Source organism: Solenopsis invicta, chromosome 6, assembly GCF_016802725.1.
Source record: "Solenopsis invicta isolate M01_SB chromosome 6, UNIL_Sinv_3.0, whole genome shotgun sequence".
Classification (NCBI taxonomy): domain Eukaryota; kingdom Metazoa; phylum Arthropoda; class Insecta; order Hymenoptera; family Formicidae; genus Solenopsis; species Solenopsis invicta.
In genome coordinates, this window is record NC_052669.1 from 2121667 (window position 1) to 2144688 (window position 23022).

The 23022-nt window shown below is 27.1% G+C and overlaps 1 protein-coding gene across 1 annotated transcript; it reads right to left on the reverse strand.

The window, feature by feature from the left end:
* Window positions 1–1051: 1051 nt before the first annotated feature.
* On the reverse strand, window positions 1052–21114 carry LOC105205291 (putative aminopeptidase-2). The gene is made up of 32 exons (XM_039450619.1): window positions 20831–21114; window positions 19506–19593; window positions 18519–18933; window positions 18228–18383; window positions 17641–18127; window positions 16653–16891; window positions 15852–16219; window positions 15270–15547; window positions 14770–14960; window positions 14344–14511; window positions 13844–13996; window positions 12900–13520; window positions 12376–12540; window positions 11530–12007; window positions 11001–11239; window positions 9965–10314; window positions 9519–9796; window positions 8946–9130; window positions 8588–8758; window positions 7249–7398; window positions 7099–7177; window positions 6169–6683; window positions 5688–5849; window positions 5264–5563; window positions 4952–5135; window positions 4552–4720; window positions 3931–4190; window positions 3139–3836; window positions 2587–2754; window positions 1977–2117; window positions 1829–1907; window positions 1052–1551 (listed from the first exon to the last, which is right to left on the reverse strand). The coding sequence occupies exons 2-32, from the start codon at window positions 19591–19593 to the stop codon at window positions 1300–1302; spliced, it is 8187 nt and encodes a 2728-aa protein (XP_039306553.1). The 5' UTR covers window positions 20831–21114; the 3' UTR covers window positions 1052–1299.
* Window positions 21115–23022: the final 1908 nt, after the last annotated feature.

Below are 23022 nucleotides of genomic sequence, written 5' to 3' on the forward strand. Positions count from 1 at the left end.
TTCTTAGCTTATTTGCGCGCGATGACGGTTTGATTTTAAAAAATTTTTAATAACCAAATTTTTTATTTTATCATGTTCAAAACACGAGTCAAAACTTTAAACGCGTTTTTCTCGAAACACGTTTTTACAAATCGGCACGCAGCATAACTCAAACAATTTTCTATTTTTTCACTCCAAATTAATATCACATCTTTAAAACAACATTCCGCATAGAAATACGTAGCCGATTTTCGATAAGTTAATATTTTGATTTTTTACGTACAAATAAGTGCCCGTTTTTTGGTAGTAAAATAATTAGCTTTTTTTTTCAAATGCTTGCCAATTTAACAAAAATGAATATTTTCAAAATTTCCTACGTATTTCTATAGCTATACTAATGTAGTTTAAGAAAAAAATTTTTTATTTTTTTCCAGATTAATTTTTGCTGCATTTCTACTGCGTGCCGCGGAGCCCCTCCAAAAAAAACCGTTCCGCAGAAACGGCTGTTGGGCAGCCATTTTGTAATATTTTTTAATAAATAAAATTTTTTTTTAAAACTTCAAAACATGTTTAACAACATTCTTAAAAAGATTTACCCTTTTACTTTTCCTTCCACTTAAAAAAAAATCGCAAAGAACGTTAAATTTTCGCTCTCTACTGTGGTGTAACCCCTTAAAGGAAAATTACACTATTAGCCCCTCAAGACGCATAGTCAAAATACGCGATCTCCGGGGTCAACTTAAGGAGACTCTATTATAACAATAAATATTATGAAAAGTAGTGAATTTGTCTTAAAATTCTCAATTCTAAAATTGTACTTTCTTTTAGCTAATTATTTTTGAAAGTTAATTTATAATTATGCCATTACAGATAATTATGTATTGAATCAAATCTGAATTTACCCTTTCCTTTTATTCCTATAAATTGTTGTTAATTGAATGAGGATAATTTTCATTTTAAATAACAATTCTGGTGATAGCAGCCAAGAGAATTTAAGAATCAATTATACCGCCCAGTTTTCAAATCGGCGGACGTAACAATATATATATATAATTATACATAAAAAAATCGATTATACAATATATCATATTTTTATTTTATTTGCCTAATTACAAAGCTCGATTAAAGATACAATTCTTTGCTTTAAATACATTATTATAATACACAATCTAAAGAAAATATAACTTCTTTGTTTTTAACTAAAGATAAAAAAAATGGCTAAATAAAAAAACACAAATCAATAATACATTATTTTTACATTTTGCATAAGAAAAATATGAACAATAATCTTAATAATCATCTTCCATTCAACTTAGTTTTTTAGTAGTAGCTTAAAAGATATGATACTAAAGCAATGAAAATCATAGAAACGATGTTCAGTGATTCTATCCTTGTAGAACTGTCACCTTGTGTTGCTGGACGCTTCATTACACTTACTACCCAATTTCCAATTCTTTGGCTATGTGTTTTTTGCCATAACAAGTTGGTTTCCGCAGTGCTGAGAGATGAACGTAATTTCTCTCTGACGATTGGAGGATATCGTGTTATACTACGTTCGATGAAATCATTTAACTAAAAAAGAAAAATAAGTCATTTAATTTTATAGTCGACAACATTATGTAATTTATAATTTTATTGCCGCACTTTTTATATGATTAATTAATAAGAGCTTTCAATAATAATAAATAATATGATATTAGCATTCTTTAAAATTGTAATATGACAGGAAGTTCAGTTAACGTATAATATGCAAAAATAAATCTTCAATTAAGTTTTTTTTTTTAAGAGTTTAAATGCTATTGTTTTGTTACTATCAATTTTTTTGAATAAAAATTTTGGATAATCATACGTTTTGTTTTTGATCGTTGTTCGATATGTACGATGCCACACTGACAAATAAGTCTGCGACGTCATTCCAGTTTCCGAAACTGTAACGAAAATGTACGTGAGAATTTTATTTTTATAATTACAATAGATAAAACTGTAATAATACTCACTACTGATATATCGCCTCGGAATTTGTTATTAAAAAGTCAAGAGTAGCATTTACTCCTATTGAACTTTGACTGTATACGGAAGCAAACACCGCTGAAACATCTTGTCGGCGAATGCCAGGTTTGAGAGCTTTTCCTAAATATCTGTTTAAACAAATTGTTTGTAAATATTATTTTATGTTTCAAACTAGAAAAAGTATATAAGATAAAAAAATATATAAAATTACATATAAAATATTATTTGAGATCTCAGCTGTAACTGTTGTTAGAATTTTTTTTATTTTAAACTGTCTCTGAATCTATCGAATACTTATAAAATCGTTTAGAAATCCGCCCAAGTAATCAAAGATATTTGTAATTTTTTGTTTATAAGTTACACGATATGAATTAACTTACTAACAAAAGTTTAAAAATTAAGCTACTTATATTGTTAATTTTTTAATTATTTTATTAAACATTATTGAGAATGTATGTTAGAGATTAAATGATATTTTTTAAATTATTTCCGTAAATATATTTTAATTATGTTAAACAAATTAGAAACGTAACACTGCTATAAAATTCTTTTTTTTTTAGTTATTGTTATTGTTGCATGGTCTATTTGGAAACTTACTTTTGGAGTATCGTCTTATTTTTTGGGCATCCAAGTGCAGTTAAAATGACGTTTTGCTCAGTTGCAAAGTTTGACTTTTCATATTGATCCCACAGGAAATTCCAACCATCTTCGTTTCCTTTTTTTAATGCGGCGCAATAAACGGCTGGTTGTGCATTAGGTGGAATTCTAAATAAAAAAATTTATTACAAATAAAAATTATAAATTCTGTAATGAAATAAACTATGATGAAATAAATTATAGCTTTTTTAAATAAAGTTTCTAGACAAATTTAATTTTTTATTTTACTTTTAAGATATTTTTTTTAGAATTGTATTTTCCATATCATACAATTTTCCAAGATAAATTTAAGTTAGAACATTTTTATTCTCAGCATTTAGTTTTAAGTTGTATATTTTGTGATATTTGAAACAGAAATTTCTAGTTTTTTTGTAAATAATAACGTCGTAAAGATAACTGATAAAAATAATTCAAAGGTATGTTAGATATTTCAAATTAAAACAAGTTGTAAATTTAATAATTTTATAAAAATTTGTTGGATTAAAATTTTACCTTTCGGAACTATTCTTTTGCCAAGCAGCATATAGATCTTCAGATTTTTTGATACACTCTTGTTTATCTAACTTGCAAGCCCATTGAAGAATCATTTCCCGGTTTAACTTGTCTAAATGTGTTTCGTTATCGCGTTCATCGAATCCTACTTTGTCATACATCTTAGATATTAATCTCAAAACGTAGTCTTTTAGATCCTGCTGATAACTTTCCTCTTCAAGTATTGAATACATGTATGATAGACCGTTAAAGAATGCCTTCCAAGGTAAATGATGTGTCTCTTGTTCCAAATATGTCGTTGCGCTCATTAATAAGTCGTAATCAACATAATTAGAGCGAGCCAAATTAAAAAGATCGTCTATAATTTGGGCACGATTCAAGACATTGATAACTTCGAATCCTTTATTATTCAGCTTGTTGATTAATGTTTTCCATGAGGAAGTGTCGTAATTAACACGGTAGAAGCCAGTTTGTTTGTAATTCACGACGTACCAGTCGTTAAGAGGATTAATAAATATTTCCAGAGGTTCTGGTCCTAGCCACAGGCGTTGATTGACAGATACACCGTCAAATGTGCTCTGAAATTGTGATTCTAGCTGTTTATAGACATTATTATACAAGTTGGTTGAAACGAATATATCAATAGGTATCCAGTAAAACTCTTTGCTAGAGAAATTTCTGTCTATGAAGAACCGTTCCTGCAAAATAGCATATTAAATTGAGTTAGAAAATTTTAGAAATTCACATGAAAAAATATCGAGAGCACCATATAATAAAACTACATAATGTTACCTGAGTAAGCCTTAATATGTCGTTATTTAATGTAGCATGGACGACAGGATATCCCGGTTGATCCGTCCAAGTTTTCATGACTTCCTCAAAGCTTACGTTTCTCTTGTTGTTAATCGGAATCGATGCTAACGATTGGAAGCTTTCCCACAAATCCTCAGGACGTGCCGTACTAAACTTTAGTCTTTTTAAATAATCACGGAGTGCTGGTTTGTAAACTTTTTCATCGATTGCATTGAACAACATTCGTAAAACACTGGCAGCTAAAATACATATATAAATATTTTAATATTAAATATTGAAGACAAAATGTTTGATCAAATGTTAAGTATCAAATCAAACTGTGTATTTAATTTAGTAATAAAATATGTTGTAATTATAAAACAAAAAACTGTGATACAAATTTTTTTCCAAATAATAAGTTTATAATAAGTTTTAATAAGTTCAAATTTTGTATAAATTTTAATACTTTTTATTTATAAAATCTTATTATAATGAATAAAATTTATTAAAAATTTGAAAGAATATTTCTAACAAGAATTGAGTTTGAGTTGATTTAAGTTAAGTATTATATGCTACATATCTCTCCCGATAATAATATTTGTGATATCATATGATACGTACATTTTCCGTAAGTGACATAGTCAAAGATACCAGCTATTTCTTCCGGTGTTTGGACGGGGTTTGTCATTGGGTGTACCGAAATCGAAGCATCTTTCGACAAAGCAGGCTGCAGCTCGTAGACCACGAATTGATCCATGAATTGATAGTCTTCATGAATTGATTGCATCATCTAGAAGAAGAAATAATGCAAATAAAAATTATTATATCTGTTATTGGTAATAATGTTTGTATTTTTTGTACTATTTGAAAAAAATTTTTTTTTATTTTGAGAAAACTTTTAAAGTTAAAAAATTAACCGTTGATTGATTTTAAAGAAAGGTAAATTAGATTTATATCGTGTTTTAATGAACAAATTTCTAATTGCGAGAAATATTCTATTTTATACAATATCATTACTTACTTGATCTGATATAAACCATTCGAAATATTCAGCAAAACCTTCATTAAGCCAAATGTAATCCCACCATTCGCAAGTAACGAGATTTCCGAACCACATGTGAGTAAGTTCATGTGCTATTATTCTGATTATGTATTTTTCTTGCGTGGCTGTAATTTCTTTCCCGTTTTTGAAGAGTCCGTATTCACTAGTAAGGTAATTGGATTATTTATAAAAAAAGTAACATAAAAGAGTGCAGTATAAGAAACTAATTATAAAATACGGATAGATGACATGCACATTCCAAAAGTCACGAATAAAAAATTATATTGTTACCGAAAAGTAGCAAGGCCAAAGTTTTCCATTGCGCCATTAGAGAAATCTGGAATTCCCACCAAATCCAACTTAAATAAAGGAAATTCGATGTCCGTAAACTTCTCCAACTCCTTGAGAAGTGCACGGCTAATATTTTGAGCAAATTTGCCATATTTTGCAACGCTTGGTCTGCCCCATACGTTGAGTTCGTTAGCATTAGGATTAACTGCAGGTTTAAATTCGGAAACAACGAAAGCTACCAGATACGTCGACATTTTGACATTGGTCTCGTGGAATATGTCCCACTTATAATTTTCACCCCTAAATAACATAATTGAAATAACATAAAATTGCTGACTTATATATTGTTTCACAGTGCACTACAAAATGTACAGATACAGAATATGTATCCACATTTGTAAAACATATTTCCATATTTACTTACTTTAAACTATCTTTTTCTATTTTGATTGGCATATTACTTAGCGAGTTGTAATGGATTGGCCGTTGAATGTTAATTTGAAATTTCGATTTAAAACTTGGTTCGTCGAAGCAGGGAAAAGCTTTTCTAGCATGCGTAGGCTCAAACTGCGTTGTAGCCAACCAACTATAAATAAATAAAATTAAATATTAAAATAAAATTTAAATAAAATATTAAAATAAAAAATTCAAAATCAAATATTAAAATAATGTTAATTAAATATTGTTATTTTCTCATTAACGTTCATAGTTAGTAAGAGTTATTGAAAGTTTAATTTGGATTGGAAAGCTAAAAAGTGACACAAAATTGCTTTTATTTTCTTTTAATAAATTGTGTGTGTGTGTGTGTGTGTGTGTGTGTGTGTGTGCGTGTGTGTAAAGGTATTATGTATGAAGATATTATGTATCAATTATGTATCGCATATTACAATAAATGCTGTACTTACTGTTGCCATCCGTTTTTGTCGAAATACGAACTACGATAGAATCCATTCATATTGTCATTAAGAGTTCCGGTAAACTGAATACTCGCTATTATTATTTCATTCTTATGTACACGCTTAGATAAACGTATTCTTAATTGTTGCGAAATTGGCACTATTTTTTTCAGCAAATTTATTTGTTCGTCATTTCTGAAGACTTCAATGTTTTTAATATTAAGTTCGTGAGAATTAAGAACTATCAATGAAGTATCTTCTTGAACTCTCATGTTTATTTTCACTTCTCCTTCAAAGACTCCTTTTTCCATGTCAGGTGTGAGATATACATTGTACAAATTTGGATCAAGCGACTTCGGTAAGCGGTAGCTGTTGCTTGGAAATATATTCTCCAAAACTTCAGATATTATTGGCTCGTTTTCATCGTACCAATTACGTTCATAATTGGCTGCTGCCTTATAGGACTCGACAGAGTTTTTGAATGCCGGTTCTTTGGTAACTAACCAGTCGAGTAAGTCCATATACTACAAGTAAAAAATAAATTTTATTAAATAGATATCGAATGATAAATTATCAAGAATTTTAATTTAAATAGTAAATTTTCAATTTATTAAGGATTTGCCTTATTTGAATAAAATATCTAGACAAATTATTAAAATTATAAGAAAATTGTATTTTTTGTCGACGTTAAAAAATCAATTTTTTTTTAATTTAAATCAATTTAAATAAAACTTGATTATTTTATTATTAATATTTTATTTGGCTATAATAATTGCTTTTTTAATTTAATATTTAATAAAATATGTTTCATGTATATGTGAAAAAATTATTAAATTATATTAATATTTATGAAAATTTTTTAGAATTTGTTGTAAATATTTTTTTTTTTCAATCTTGATCATATAAAATTAAAAAATTTATCATGTCATGAGAAATTACCTTCTTGTAGAGATCATCAGTAGATAATCTGCTTGCCAAAGCGCTCACGATATTTGCGATGTTTGTAGTATCATTAGAACTATAATTAAAAATTTTATATTATTTTACGTTGTTGCAATTTTTATTATTGCGTAAAATTTGTTTACTTACTATCGGTGCAATATATTATCATAATCCGATTTAATCACATCCATGACAGCATCCACGCCAATTAAACTTGCATCGTAAACATTTGAGAAAACTTTTGCACTATCTTGGTACCGTATTTCTGAATTATCTTTGACCGCTTCTTTCAATAACCTTAATTTAATACAAGGGACAGATCAGATTATTAGTTCAGTATGCTTAATATTGCAATTCTTGTTCAAAACTAAATGAATTATTTATTTTTTAAAGTTATTAGAACAGCATCACATATTAGAACGTAAATATTAAAAAATTTGTAAAATAAATTGCATTATTGTCATTTCCATATAACATACATTACTAGAAGAAAGATAGTGATTGTGAGATACGTATGAGATGATGAGATACAATAATATTTCGTATAATTTGCGTTGAATTCTAATAAGAGCAACTATTAAAATTATTTTATTACATTTTATTTAAACACAGTAGGATGATTACTAGTCATTGATGTTTACTGTGTCTTTATAAAAGCTGAATGTTAGTTTTAGTGATTTTTACAGGTGTATATTCTCTATATTTTGAGAAATATCAGATATTAATTTTTGAACTTTAGTTCAGCTCGAAAATTTTGAATGTGGCTTTTAGATTATGTTTTTGAATTTGTGTGCTGTAATATGTACGAATTCGGCATGTAAAGTTATATCACGTAGTGAGAAAGATCGTGAGATAGTCGTGAGCAATTTGCATTACGATTGTAAAACTACTTCTTAATTTTACAATTTTATAGTGAACGTTGTATAATGCTTAGTAGCAACAAAGAAATTGTTGTAAAAAGTCACTTTTTTAGCCACAGTTTTGTTTATAAAAACTTTTTTTTTCAAATAAAATATGTTTTATAAAATATACAATGAACATTTTCTAAGCTATTTATAAAATCTTCTTTTGTACCACTTAATAATGTGTAAAATTTACGAGGATCATTAATTTATAATTTTTTTTTATAATTAAAAGTGCCTTTATGATATTAGCATGCTACGATTTCTGTACTATTTCACAAATGTATTTATTTTTTTTTTTCAATAAATTGTAAATTACGTTTGTTCTACATATCCGGTAAACTACTATCTATAGAGTGATTGGTAGTATTCTATAGCTAACAAACTAGTGTTGATAAGAATTATGTCGCGTTAATATTTATTGAGTTATGTTAAAAAAATCAAATAGTATTCCATTAATCACTTCCTCTATTTTATATTTTATATTTTACGAAACAATTAGTAAATGTAATTTATTGATGTGCTAATCAATTCTTTTTATAATAGCTATACGGACTATAAAAAAAAATATAATGTTTACTTACTTAAGTAAAACATTTCTGTTTCCTGAACAAGCCAATGACTTAAGAATTACAAGTTTTTCCGTGGTAAAACTACTTTTTACGTATTCATTCCAGAGATAATTGTAATTCTTTTCCGTCTTATCTATTCTCATGGTTGTACAATAGACGACATCACGGTAATTTGGCGGTACACTATAAGAGAAACAATAATTAAAATCTGGTTGATATAATATTATATACATCTACTTTTATTTTATCTTTGTTTTTATCTATACCTTTTACACAACTACACTAGAGATTACATACTACGTACGTATCAATCTACATAATTTATACGAAGCAATGAAATAAGTCTATTTTAATTTGTTATTGAACTTACTGTTCATTATGTTGTTTGTCTTGGAAATATGATGCAGCTTTGTATTTACAGTCTCCTATGCTTAATTTACAGGCCCAATTGCGTGTGTGTATTCTAAGTATTTTTTTCACATGGAGTTCATTCGCGTCTGGATCCTCAAACCCTAGCCGTTTGTAAAGTGGTTCTATTAACGTTGTTAACCATTTCTGAAAAAATTATACATATTAATTTCTTTTTGTAGAATATTACTTACAAAATTTCTTATAAAAAAGTTAATCTAACGGAAATTGAATAACGACTAAAAAGTTTATATGTAATTCTATTAAAGTAGAGTTTGATTTAAGAATAATTTTGTTCAAGTAAAAAAAAAAGCTTGAGAGATATATGATATTTAAAAAACTTTGAAATAATTAAACTTTTTTTAGTATAATTCTGCTTTAGATTTTATAACATTTTGACAAAAAAATCTATAAAAATTTTAGCAATTACATACTTGAGTAATAAACTTAAAAAATTATAAGAAAAGTCAGTTTTTAAAATTATTATAAAATATATTATTTTTAATACACATTTATGTAATTGTAATTTACGTACTGTATATAAGCCTTCACTATCGGTTCCCACAAAACGCTTGTTTAAATAAAGCAGATTATTAAAGAACGCACGCCAGGGGAAGTAACTATCTTCTTTTTCCAAATACATTGTAGCTCTTATAGCAATGTTGTAATTAATGTAGCCTGCTCTTGCAAGATTCATAAGATCATCAATTAATCCTGCGCGATTGGTTTCGTGAATTGTTTCAAATTTCTCATTGTTAAGATAATTAATCAGCTTCATCCAATGTTCTTCATCATAATTTACACGATAATAACCTAAAAACACGTGTAAAAATACATAAATAAATGCAAAAATCTCAAAATAGTGAAAATTTCTTTCATCAAATAATGCAGATATGTGCATTAAAAGTTGTTTAACATATGAAAAATTTTGAATAGTGTATTTCGATTTATTCTAGTTTCTAATTTGTTTTATCTGATTACCTGATTGCTGAATGTTGAATATTAAAGTTGAAGTTGTTGGGTCTATTTTTGTATTGTTTTCTCTCAACCATAATTTGGGTTTGGTATTATCAAAGTCTGAATCACTTTGAATTGATGTATATGTGATTGGAATATGCCACGTAGTATCGTCAGAAGTATTTTTATAATCTTTAAGGAAGAAACGTTTTTGTTCTAAAAATATACCATCTTTTGTAACATTGACACTAACAACAGGGTAGCCAGGTTTAGTTGTCCATGTGTCTAAAGTGGTTTTGATGTCGTCTTCTCCATTATTTATTTTTTTTTGAAGCGATACATACAAATTTTCTGGAGTAGCAGATTGGTATTTCCTAAAAAATTAATTAAAAAATAATTACTGCTTTGTGACAAAAGTTTTTTTTGTCAGAAATTTTGCAAAATAAAATTTCAAGTTGCTGGGTATCTTGAGCATTAGAGTAATATTTTTTTGTATTTAATAAAGCAACTTTGCTTTTATCCTTTTTTTATTCATGTTCTTACTCCGTGAAAAAAGACTGATAAAGTGTTTTAATAAACTGATTTCTATGTCAGTAACTAATGATACTGCATCAGTAACTGATATAATAATTAGTTTGTTAAAACATTTTATTAGTTATTTATTTAAGGGGTAAGTACAGAAATAAAGAAATATTATCAGTTACTGATATAGTAATCAGTTCATTGAAAAATTTTTTTTTTCATAAAGTTTATAATTTATTTGTCTTTTAATGAAATTTAATAATTAACTACCTATCTTCATTTAATTTACAATGTTTTTAAATATCATAGTAAATGTTTAATTTAACAATTTAATGTAATTATGCAAATAATTAGAAATACACATGTACTTATTACATTTTGTAATCCTTAAATATTTCTAACTGCATTTATTTCTATATTTAATTAACTAATATAGTAAACATTTGACAATTGTTATATAATTAAAATTAAAGAACTTTTCAATCGTTAAACTAATAAAAAAGTTTGCAATCTATAAAAAAACATTAGTATTACATACCGTTCTTCAAGATAGTCGGCTAATGCCTCATCGAACACTGTTCTTCCATATGTTTTTTCCACCATTCTTAATATACTACCAGCTTTAGCATAATTAATTGTGTCGAATATATCTTGAATTTCACGAGGAGTTGTTACATCGTAAGTCATAGGATGTGTAGATTTGGAACTATCTGCACTGAAAGCAGAGTGTACTTGGTCCACCACGAATTGCCATTCTAATGTCTTGTCTTCATCTATCTAGAATGGAAATAATAAATTTAATGTTTAAAGAAATCTTTGTCGTTTAGTGATAGTAATATTCTTATTCAATATTTATTTCATTAAGTATATTGCATTAAAATGTATAAAAATATATAGAGAAGAATATGATTTCTGTGTTTGTGATCTCTTTCTCTAAAAAAACAGTATTTTAAACTTTTTTTTCTAAAAAATAGACTTCCGTGAAAAAATTATTTCTTACTGTATCAAAGATTCAAATTTTTCGTTGTAAATTGATATTACATTAGCAGAGTGTTTTAATTACGTACACGAGCTGGGGCGTGATATTCGAAGTATCTAGCAAATCCCTCGTTCAACCATACATACTTCCACCACTTAGGACTGACCAAATTTCCGAACCATTGATGGGAGATTTCGTGAGCAATCACGTTTCTGATATCCTGCCTGTTTATGATGGATGAATTCAACTCGTCATATAACATACTCGTTTCCCTGTACGTTAAAAGACCCCAATTCTCCATTGCGCCTGCTGAGAAATCGGGCAATGCAGCCATAGCGAGCTTTGAAATTGGATAATCTTGCTTGTACGTCTTTTCGAAGAAGGTCTTCAAATCAGGAATTACGGATAGAGCATAATCGGTTTGATCGATGGCGTTAGGACGTGCATATACACGTACTTTATTTGTTTCATCAGAATGATATTCAAAATTGGAAACGATAACTGCCACTAGATATGTCGACATCTGTTTTGATTCTTCGAAGGTGTATGTTACATAATTTTCATTTCTGCAACAATTTGTTAAGAAGTGATTTTAATCTCTATGTTTCGACAGGATTTAAAATAATAATGCAATTTTATTTTTACAATGATATATGCACTTATATTGTGCTCTATTGTTAACACTTTGTTTTTTAAAGAATAATATTATAATATTCAAAATTCATGATATTTGAAACACGTTTTTAAAGCAAATTTTTATATATCAAGGAATATTAAATATATTGCTATATTTAATTCTATTTACTTGAAACACAAGACGGAATAATAATATTATTTAATTTTAATAATCCTATCAAAATCAAATATTTATAATTATTTAGAAAAGAAAATATTCAAAATTTTCCTTAAAAAATACATTTGAATTTAAACATACTTTTTGGGAGGCGTTACAATATCCATATTACTGATGGCAGCGTAATTTACATAATCTGATGGCACATTAACTTCAATAGTGAAACTTGCTTTCAGTTCTGGTTCATCGAAGCAAGGGAACATTTTTCTGGCACCAACGGGTTCCAAGTGCGAGGCGGCAAGCCATCTAGTACATCAAACATTTCAAACGTTTAATTTTTAATACAAGAATTTTAGTTATAAATAAAAAAAATGAGAAATAAAAAAAATATTTTTTATACATTTTATATTTTATCTTCTTTCACACTTTTTAATTTAATTTTTAATAAAAGTGATTACTTAAAATTTAATATAAAATTGTTGTCAAAGTACTGTTATGAAATAAATTGTAATAACGATAGTAAATATATTAGTTCTTAAAAATATAATTTTTCTCAGCATTTTTATTAAAGCGCAAATTCTTTAAAACAGAAAGAATATTCAAGAAAGTATTTAATGCTAACTTTTTACGAATTGAGTGAATATAATAATAATGTTCAACATTACTTTTGTTGTCCTTCCTCGTCCATGTAAGAGCTTTTGTAGAAGCCATGAAGATCTGACGTATTCAAGCTACCCGTGTATTCGATTTCGATGGTCAAACTTGAGCCAGCGGATAGTTCATCTTTGACATATATCACAAAGAAGTCGTATTGCTTTTGGATCTCTTTTTTTAGGATCTTCACTTCTTCCTGACCGGATCCTACTTCCTTAACCACTTTCAGCCTATGTTCATCTTTATATTCAATATTAGATGAGTGCAAAATGATCTGACTTGTCGGTGTCTGAACTTTGGCTTCAATTGTCACCTTTCCGTCGAAATGAAAATCTTCGGACAAATCAGGTGTAAGGGAAATATGGTATTTTTCAGGAGTTATATCCAAAGGTAGGCGATACGTGAGCTTTTCACGTTCCTTTAGCCACTGAATTATAGATGTCGAAAAATTGGTATACCAATTCAATTCATATTGAGCGACCTTTAAAGAATAGTCCAGAGATTTTTGGATCGACTTAAAATCTGCATTGTGGTCTTCTATGAGTTTTTTGAATTTGTCCACTGATTCGATAGTAGAGAAGTGCTGCGATGCTCCATCGAGGATTGTAGCTATTGTAGCCTGACCTCCGTAGCTAAGAAAAAAAACCGTATGTTTATAAATCAAAAAAAGAAATCTTTGATTTTTTTTATGTACACCCTTGATTTATCTCAACAATATTTTGTATAACGCAAAAGAATTTGAAGAAATAAAATTTATTTTACATTAAAATATATTTTACAAATAATGGATATTAATGTATATCAGTACATTATTAATATCCTGCACTTACTTATTTATTTATTTATTTATAAATTGCTTATTTATAAATGGCTGGAATGTTATATTTTAACTTTTTACTTTGCAAATTAATATTGATGTATGGCACGAATACTGTTGATTATGAAGATAACTTACTATTCCTCCATTTCTTTGTGATACTTGTCAACAAAATCAAGGATGAATTCAGCACCATATAGACCAGAGTTATAAACGGCGGCGAAGACACTTGTACTATCCTGTTTACGAATTCCACCGTCTGTATAACTACTAATAGCAGCTTTCAGATATCTGAAAATAATGATAATTACTTTTTGAAAATAATATTATGTATAGTATAATAATTACATCGTACCACTAGTTTTCTCTTTTTGTATTATAGCTCCAATCGTATGAAACAAAATAATTACCATACATTGTTAAAAACCTGAACTTCTTATTTCAAATAAATTAATTTAGATATTTTTAATTAATGTACATATTTTGCTTTGAATTATGTACAATCAATTAGAAAATATTTAATCACTCCTAGTTTATTATTTAAAATGTGTTGTGTTTTTATTTTGTTATTTTGAACAAAAACGCTTCAGCATTTTAAAAAGTAATAAAATTTTATCACATTTTAAAATAAGTCTTACTTTTCTAAGATATTAGTATCGTTACTGCATCCCAAAGCGTTTAGGATCATTGCTTGATCGGCTGCATAAATGGATTCAGAGTACTCCTTCCATAAATCATTCCAGTCTTCAGTTGTTCCATGTCTTATGGCTGTGCAATAGGCTATAGGCCTTTCGTTCGGGTTAATTCTGTCGAATATTAAACAATCTAACGTTAGATACGTTATAAATTTATTTAAATATGTATATAATTTTTCTTAAAATTATATAAAAGTCAGGATTTTTCAATTTTTTTGTAGGATAGATGATCGCAAGACGCTTACACATATATCATAAAGATACTAGAGACCACTTAAATATATTGATCTTTAATATAATTTAATATACATATCATATATACACTGTAAAAGTTAAAACATAAATAAAAGAATGCTTATATATTCTTACCTTTTTTTTTTATCTTTTCTCCACACATCAAATTTAGTTTTAAAAATATTTATACATTCCTCATCATTGAAATTACAGAGCCAGTTATTCATCTCTCGTCGTAATAGAGTCTTTAATCTACTATCTTCAGTAGTTGGCTCCTCATATCCTAATTGGCTGTTTACATTACCGAGAAGAGACAAGACATACGTCTGGAAATATAAAATAAATAATATTATAAAGTTATATATAATGGATATGTTATGTCTTTATATTTGAATTTATTTACATATCTGGAAATTATAATTCCTCAAATAATATAATTCCTCAATAAATATTTGAAATAAGTAATTTTATATAAAAAGAAGCTGTTAAATGTAAAGTTTTTAAGACTAAAAAAATTTACATGACAGATAATGTGGATAGTTTAGTAGCTTTTTGTGTAATTATGATTACGTCTATTTTTGATTATAAATTTGAGTATAAATTTTGTAAACTATATATAATTAAAAAAAATAAACCTTAAATAAGGTGTGCTCCGCATGTCCCGAAAATCGCCTATTTAGATATTCCAAACCATTAAATGCTGCTTTAAAGGGTAAATAATCCCTTTCTCTTTTAAGATAAAGCAATCCGTCCAAAATTATATCGTAATTTAGATACCCTGCCCTACCCAGATTTAACAGATCATCTATAATGCTAGCTCTATTTAATACATTAATATCAGTTATGTCGCCCTCTTTTAACACACTCAAAATTTTCTGCCATCCGGGGAGATCATAATTTACTCGATAAAAACCTGTAATAAAAATACCCAAATTATTTTTTAACAGTTTTAGATTGTTTTATTTATATTTTTTATAAATATCTATTTAAGTTATCGTAGAATTTGTGACATTAATTCTAAAAGTGTTTTATATTTTTAACAATAATATTTTATTTTAAATATAATTTATCACATTAATTAGTTACAATAATTAGTTACAAATTAACATATGTGATAATTACTTATAAAATAACGTATTTAGATATATTACTGTTTACACGTAATTCTGAAAGTTATTTTTTCAACTAAAGAGTTAAAGACACTGTTCGGTACTCACCTGATGAATGAACATTAAATATGATCCACTGCTCCTTGTTAATTTTTTGATTTATTGTGACTTCTTTGGTTTCTAGTAAGTATTTAAAAATCACATTATCGAGGTCTGATTGTTTTTGTCCGTATGTGAGCGGAATAGACCAAGTGATATCCTGAGGAGTTTCTTCCAAGTTTCTCAGAAGAAAACGTTCTTGAGTAACATTCATTGTACCATCATTATTAACGGCGATTGATACAACGGGGTATCCGGCTTTTTTAGTCCAAGATTCCATTATTTTTTTTATATTTAACTCTTTTAATACTGAATCTTTGTTTGCTTCCTGTACTGCATTCCATAATTTATCCGGATTGCCCAATCCTTCGTCTTTGCTAGAAAACATGTTATGTTTATAAAATAATTTTTCTTAATTGCGTTGAGAAAAAAATATAAATTTTGTACAAAAATATTAATAATTAAAAATATTTATTAATAATTAATAATACAATATTGTAATGAATAATCAAGTAGCAATCAATCAGTTTTTAGGGTAATTAAATTAATACATATGTTACGATATTATTTTAATATAAAGGTAATATTAAAGATTTGTATATTTAATTAAAATGATACATTCAGATATCAGAAAAAATTAATTGAAGATTTTTTAAACTTTTGTATTAGTTGTTTTTAGAAGTTATTTGATTTTATAAATTATATTATTTTTGAAGATTATTATATCTCAAAATTGAATATTTAAATGGATAACAAATTAATTAATTGTTAAAAAATATGTAATTAAATACAAATAATTTTAATATTTACTTGTTTTTTAGATAAAGTTTTAATGATTCTTCAAAAATTTTGTCTCCTAGTAAGTAGCTCATCATACGAATAATACTAGCGCCTTTGTTATAAGTAATAGTATCTCCTATTCCTGCAATTTGCTCTTTATTTTTAACCTCTCGACTCATCGGAAGAGAAGTTTCAAGACCGTCCGCAATTAATGCAGTTTGATGTTGCTCCACTACGAATTGTTTATCCATGTCCCATGATGATTCAATCTATAGAAAAATAAAAGTATTTGTATACAAAAACATTTAATAATTCAATTTTTATAAAATTTTAAAGGATATTAAAAATTTTTTTTTTTATTAAATTATTTTTGCATTTTGTAATTATATTATTATGGACATCAAGAAGATTCAATTATTCATTTCTAAGTACATTCATACAGTGTACATTTACGTAAATTACACAAAATAAAAATTGTAAACATTATTTCAATTTATTATTTAAATCTAAATTTTCCAAAAAGTATATTTTATCAGAGTTAAAAACATTACTTATAATATTAATGCGTTATCATTTATTTTTACTAAAGGTAATTGGTTATCGTTACTTGTTACTAATTTTAAAAAGTAATACGTTATTACTTAAAAAAATAACAATTTGTTTCTTTTTTCGTAACTTTTCACAAAATGTTGGTGATTTTTTTAGAGTGATATCCAATTGTCAAACGTCGTTATTTAGCCAGTTTAATCAAAGGACAAAATCTAGTAATTTTAATTAATTGCATTAATTTATCCACATGTACGTACGTTTATAAAGTAATAAAAAGTAAAGTAAAATTGCAATAAATTTGTTATGGTATAACGACGTTACCGGTATAACAAAGAAAAAAAAATCATTATTGAAGAAAGTAACGATAAACATTACGACGTTACAAGTAACACGTTACTTTTCAATCCTGTGTTTTAGTTATTTCGATGACAATTATATAAAAATCCTAAGTATTCTACAATGCTCTTACCTGTGCAGTACCGAAGTATTGAAAGTATCTGGCGAACCCTTCGCTAAGCCACAGGTAACTCCACCATTCTGGCGTCACCAAATTCCCAAACCACATGTGCGAAAGTTCGTGAGCAACCACGGAAGCCACACTCTGCTGCGCTGCCGCCGATGATTCTTTCTCGTCATACAGCATTCGACTCTCGCGATATGTCACCAATCCCCAATTTTCCATGGCGCCGGCTGCGAAGTCAGGTACGGCTACCATATCCATTTTAGGAAGTTGATATTCGGATTCGAATTTTGTTGCAAAATGTTGGAGAATTTTTACGCCGGTTGTCAAAGCGTAATCAGCCTGTTTGTAAGTGGATGGTTTAGACCATGCTTTAAAGTCTAAACTAGGAGTACTGTTTTTAAGATTTTTGAATTGTGAAATGACAAAGGCCACTAAGTAGGTGGACATTTCCAAGCTTTGTTCGTAAACATCCCAAATTTTGCCTCCCGGTTTCCTTAAAAACAAACGTATAAATGTATCATGAGTACATAAAAAAGAAAAAGCTTATTCGAGGGAAACAGCAGAGGGATAATTGTACATTTTTTTACACTTACAGCTGTTTAGACTCTTCCAACTTCATATTACTGAGAGTTTCAAAATCCTCGTCTCTTGCTATACGGATTTTGAATTTTGCCTTAAAACTTGGTTCATCGAAACATGGGAAGGCATGTCTCGCGTGTGTCGTTTGAAACTGTGTCGCAGCTAACCATCTATGGTTTAAAAAAAAGCAGAGATTCATATTAAAAGTTATTGTGACGTTTACTGGAGATGATAATATTTATAGCGCGTAGTTTTTATTTATTTTTGTTTTCTTGAAATAGATTCAATATCGACTTAACACTTACTTAGTTTCTCCGTTTTCAATGTAAGAACTTCTATAAAATCCAATCATGTTGTCGGACAAGATACCTTTGTACATAAAGCTAATTAGTAGCTGCGTATCCGGTTTGAGGATGTTCGGGACTTTAATATTGTATTTTTCAGTAATTAAATCGCTTTTAACTGAAATGTCATCAATCAATTCTTTATTTGGTAACTCCACAACAGTTACTGATTCGATTTCGATATTTCCTACGTGTAACGTAATAGTGTCGGTTTCTTTCGTTACAGTAACTTCAATTTTTTCGATGCCCGTAAAATTGCCCTCTTTTAAGTAAGGAACCAACATGATCTCATACAAAGTGGGTTTAACATTTGTTGGTAATCTGTAATCGATGGAGTCGTCATTTGGTGAGACAACTCCATTTTGCGTAAGTATATCTGGAAAAGATAATTTATCTAGTTGTATACATGAAATACAATTTATTTAAAACGATAATCAAAATTGGCTACGCGTATATAATTCTATATAAAGTATCGATAATCTATTGCATCAATTTGAAGATATATACGTACACAGATTTTTATAGCAAATGTTATAGATATCTAAAATTTTCTATTACTGGCGATATTAAATTTAATAGTATACATTTCTATACATATAATTTTATAAAAATAAGAAAATTTCTTTTTATCTGACATATATTTATAACGCTTTGCTTTGATACTTTAAAACAAACGCGTTTTTCGGTTACATAAAATGTAAAAATAAATATATAAATTGTCTGTATTTTAAGGCGTTATATATTTCAATTTCTTTTCATAAATAACTTTTAAAAAATAAATTGATACAAAATTTATATACTAAAATTCTTATTCTGTAACCTTGACGATGTTGTTATAGTGTCGTTGCGCAGTTATTACATGATACAAAAAACCTGCGCAACAATATCATAACGACATCGTCAAGGTTACAAAATAGATCCCTAAATATAAAATGCAAGTAGAATTACCATCATGAAAGGGAGACTTATCTGCTACGGTCCCACTGAGTAATGTGATTAGGGTACAAAGTAATAGATGCTTTCGTAAGATCTTCATCTGAAAGACAATTGTACTTTCTTGAATTTAAAATTGTGTGAAAAGATTTTGTATGTGTGAATGTGCATATAGATAACTTTTTTATTTAGTTGGCAATCGACTAATTACGCCGCATGTTACATCACATTTAAATGCACGAATTTGTTTTATTCTAAACAGTATCGTAAAAAATAAGCGTTTAATAAGAAGTTAAAATATATTTTAAGGTGTATGTATTAAACGAAAAATAAAGCATGTGTGTAAGGTAAAGTCGGTATTTATATCGCATTAAGATTTACAACGCAAAAGTCAGAACAAAAGAAGTAAAGGTAGTTTATTACCTTATAGCAAACATTCTGTTATATGCTTTTATGCTATGTTAGTATTGTGTTGTGATTTTAGATTTTATTATTATTAACAGAAATATCGTGAGTTGAATTGATTTTTTCATGTAGTAACTAGTGTAATCGTGTATTACGACTTACGTAAAATGATTATTGTAGAGAATGTAAAAGGCCTATTTCGTGATACGTAAATAGGGAGAGATAGTAAAGGATGAAATACAAGCAAGATAGCAGGTGCGTAGCTTTTATATTTTTTGTTTAGTTTGATATCCTATATCCCAATTTGTGTAAGATATATAACATTTTTAGCAACAGGAATTTAGCAAGAGCCGTTAGTACAAACGCTGCGTGATTGGAAAGCAGCACTTGCCCCAATGTTAAGAACACAATGTGCACATATCTGCACTCCACTGTCTATACATATTAATTTCTTCAATATTGCATTATTATTACTTTGTATATATATGTATCATTCTTATTCCATAATAAATTTTGTAAACACATTTTGTATATCATTATGTTATTTACATCATATTTCTAAATATTATTTGTAAATGATCAATGTATGTCTTACAAATAATTAATTATAAATCCTAAACTTCTTTTATACGACAAAAATGCAAGGATTTTTTAAAGTTTCTTTTCCAAATATAAGAAAATAAATATTTTATATTAATTTTTTTTTTATATTAGTAGACAGTATAAAGTTTTCGTTGGTATAATTTATTTCCCTTAAACACAGTAAACTTGATAAATTAAGTTTTTAACAGATGCGGCGTATATACCGACTTTATTCTGCATTACCCAAAAAATTCAACGCTTTCAAAAATTCATATAAATAAATTTATATCATTAATATAATACTCTTTCAAAAATTAAAGAATTGCCACTGTTTAAAAATTAATTGCACTTACCTTCACTAACAGTTTTCTCGCAATTATAACTATTATTACCGTTTTTTCATGGCTTTACACTATTTTTTCACAATTTTTTAAACGTCTGTTACTCTGTCTACAAATAAACAAAGTTGTATCCAATAATACTGCGTTTTGTTTCACTTTTCTTAATATCCTATTACGTTTAAATGAACTAATTTTGATATAGAGAGAATTAGTTACACGTCTATCGCAGACAATTGATGTATTTGATTTTCACAGCACGTTTCTAAATGCATATGTCCCGCGAACAGTTCTCGATAGAATGAGAGATTGCTAAATGCGTTTTGCTCTTCGTTACCGTGTTGAGATTACCTATAATATTATCGATATCTTATCACAGGTTGGTCAATGACGATGCTATAATTTTTTTTATATAAATCTATGTTATCACATCTTTGCTTGTACAAGACGTCATGCGCGTTAGTAGAAATCAATAATTAAAGATGTAAAAAAAAAAAACTATACAAAGTATAATAAAAGGTTATAGATTAGAACTCGAGATTTATTACTAGTTGCATCACTATAATTGTTTGCGGCAAGCTATTCACAAATTAATCTATAAATTTATCAATGTCTAGATTAATAGATAGAATCTTGATAAAGTTTCTGCGTAATACGTATAACTTTATTAAATTACACTTTAACATTTTATAAGGGAAACAATATGTTGAAGTAATTAAAGTACAGTGAATCGTTACTCGTAAAAACCATTTGATTAATTATTTATCAAATCGTTTAATTGTATTAAAGTTTTACAATTATATTGTTGCAAATTATAATATTTTGAAAAATCACGTTTGATCAAATACAAAAATCAAGTTTTGCATTATGTTTTATATAATATTTAAATCTGCGTAAATTAATCATTATGTTTGAGATAATATAAAACTATTATATAGTTTTTATATAAAACACTTGTAAGAAGAAGAATGTTAACACAATGCGCAGTGTTTGATAATAGTGTATAAGAACTATTTCTATTAAAACCTGTCTTTTTTTAAGATATATTTGGGCTAATCTTCTTTTAATTTTTAAAATATGTTCTAATTTGGAAGATCAATCAATGTTTTATTATAATTTTTGTGTAGTAAGTTATGATTGGCAACGATATGTATTTAAAGGAATTTTAAAATATTACTTTATTTATAGTCTTTCATATTTTTTTTAGTTTAATTGTTCTAGTTTAATTGTCAACATATTTCATTAAATATAACTTTTAAGAACAGTTTTAATATTTAAAAAGATAAGGATTATAGACATTCGTTTCGTAACCTTTGAACAAAACAATCTTGGATATCAATTATCGTACATTCTTGGATATCAATCTTTGCGTTTCTCTTCAAATTCAAAAATAATATAAGTTCTAGATGAGAACAAAAAAAGTAACGAACTCATTAAGTATTTGATTTTATGTAAAAAGATACGATTAATTAATAATTATTGCAATGGCGATGATTGTTTAATCTCTTAACTTATCTGATATTTAAAGTAATTGAATTGCTTAGAGTTTTATTTATTGCGATATTAAATATAGAATATGATGTTTTTTTTTGATGAAACATTTATATGTACATGTACAAAGAATATGTAACAGCAAAAATATATTTAAAAAAAATAAATTAATTTTTTTCTATATAAATTAATATTAAGAAAATATATTAATATTAAGAAAATATATTAAAATTATATTATTAGAGTAAAAATTAAAATTTTCTATACTTAAATATATTTTTAATGACAATACTGCTAACAAACAAGTATGAATTATAATAAATTTTAAAATTATGTTACAGTATAAATATATTTATATGCTTATATCATAAATGTGCTGCCTATGTATATTGAAACGTTTATACACATTAGTAAAATAAGATTTTACAATTTTGTTTATAATAATTAAGCACAAAAAAATGCAAAATAAAATAATAAAATACAAATAATTTGTTTAATTTTAAATTCTTTTGTTTGAAAAATTTATAATAAAATTCTCCAGAATGTCATATTCTGCAAATTATGATATTTTATCTTATCTACTCAACGATATAATAAATGTTAGATTATCGGAACCTGTGTCTTTTGTTGGATATTGTATATGAATATATGTATACAAACAATTATAAAACAAATTAATGGTAATAATAATTTAATAATTGTTACATAATTAAATT

Coding starts and splice junctions, on each gene's coding strand:
- LOC105205291 (XM_039450619.1), bottom strand. CDS start 19,593: ATGAAGATCTTACGAAAGCATCTATTACTTTGTACCCTAATCACATTA. Junction 13,997..14,343: donor GATACTAATATCTTAGAAAA/GTAAGACTTATT, acceptor CATTATTTTCAG/ATATCTGAAAGCTGCTATTA. Junction 11,240..11,529: donor AATATCACGCCCCAGCTCGT/GTACGTAATTAA, acceptor TTTCCATTCTAG/ATAGATGAAGACAAGACATT.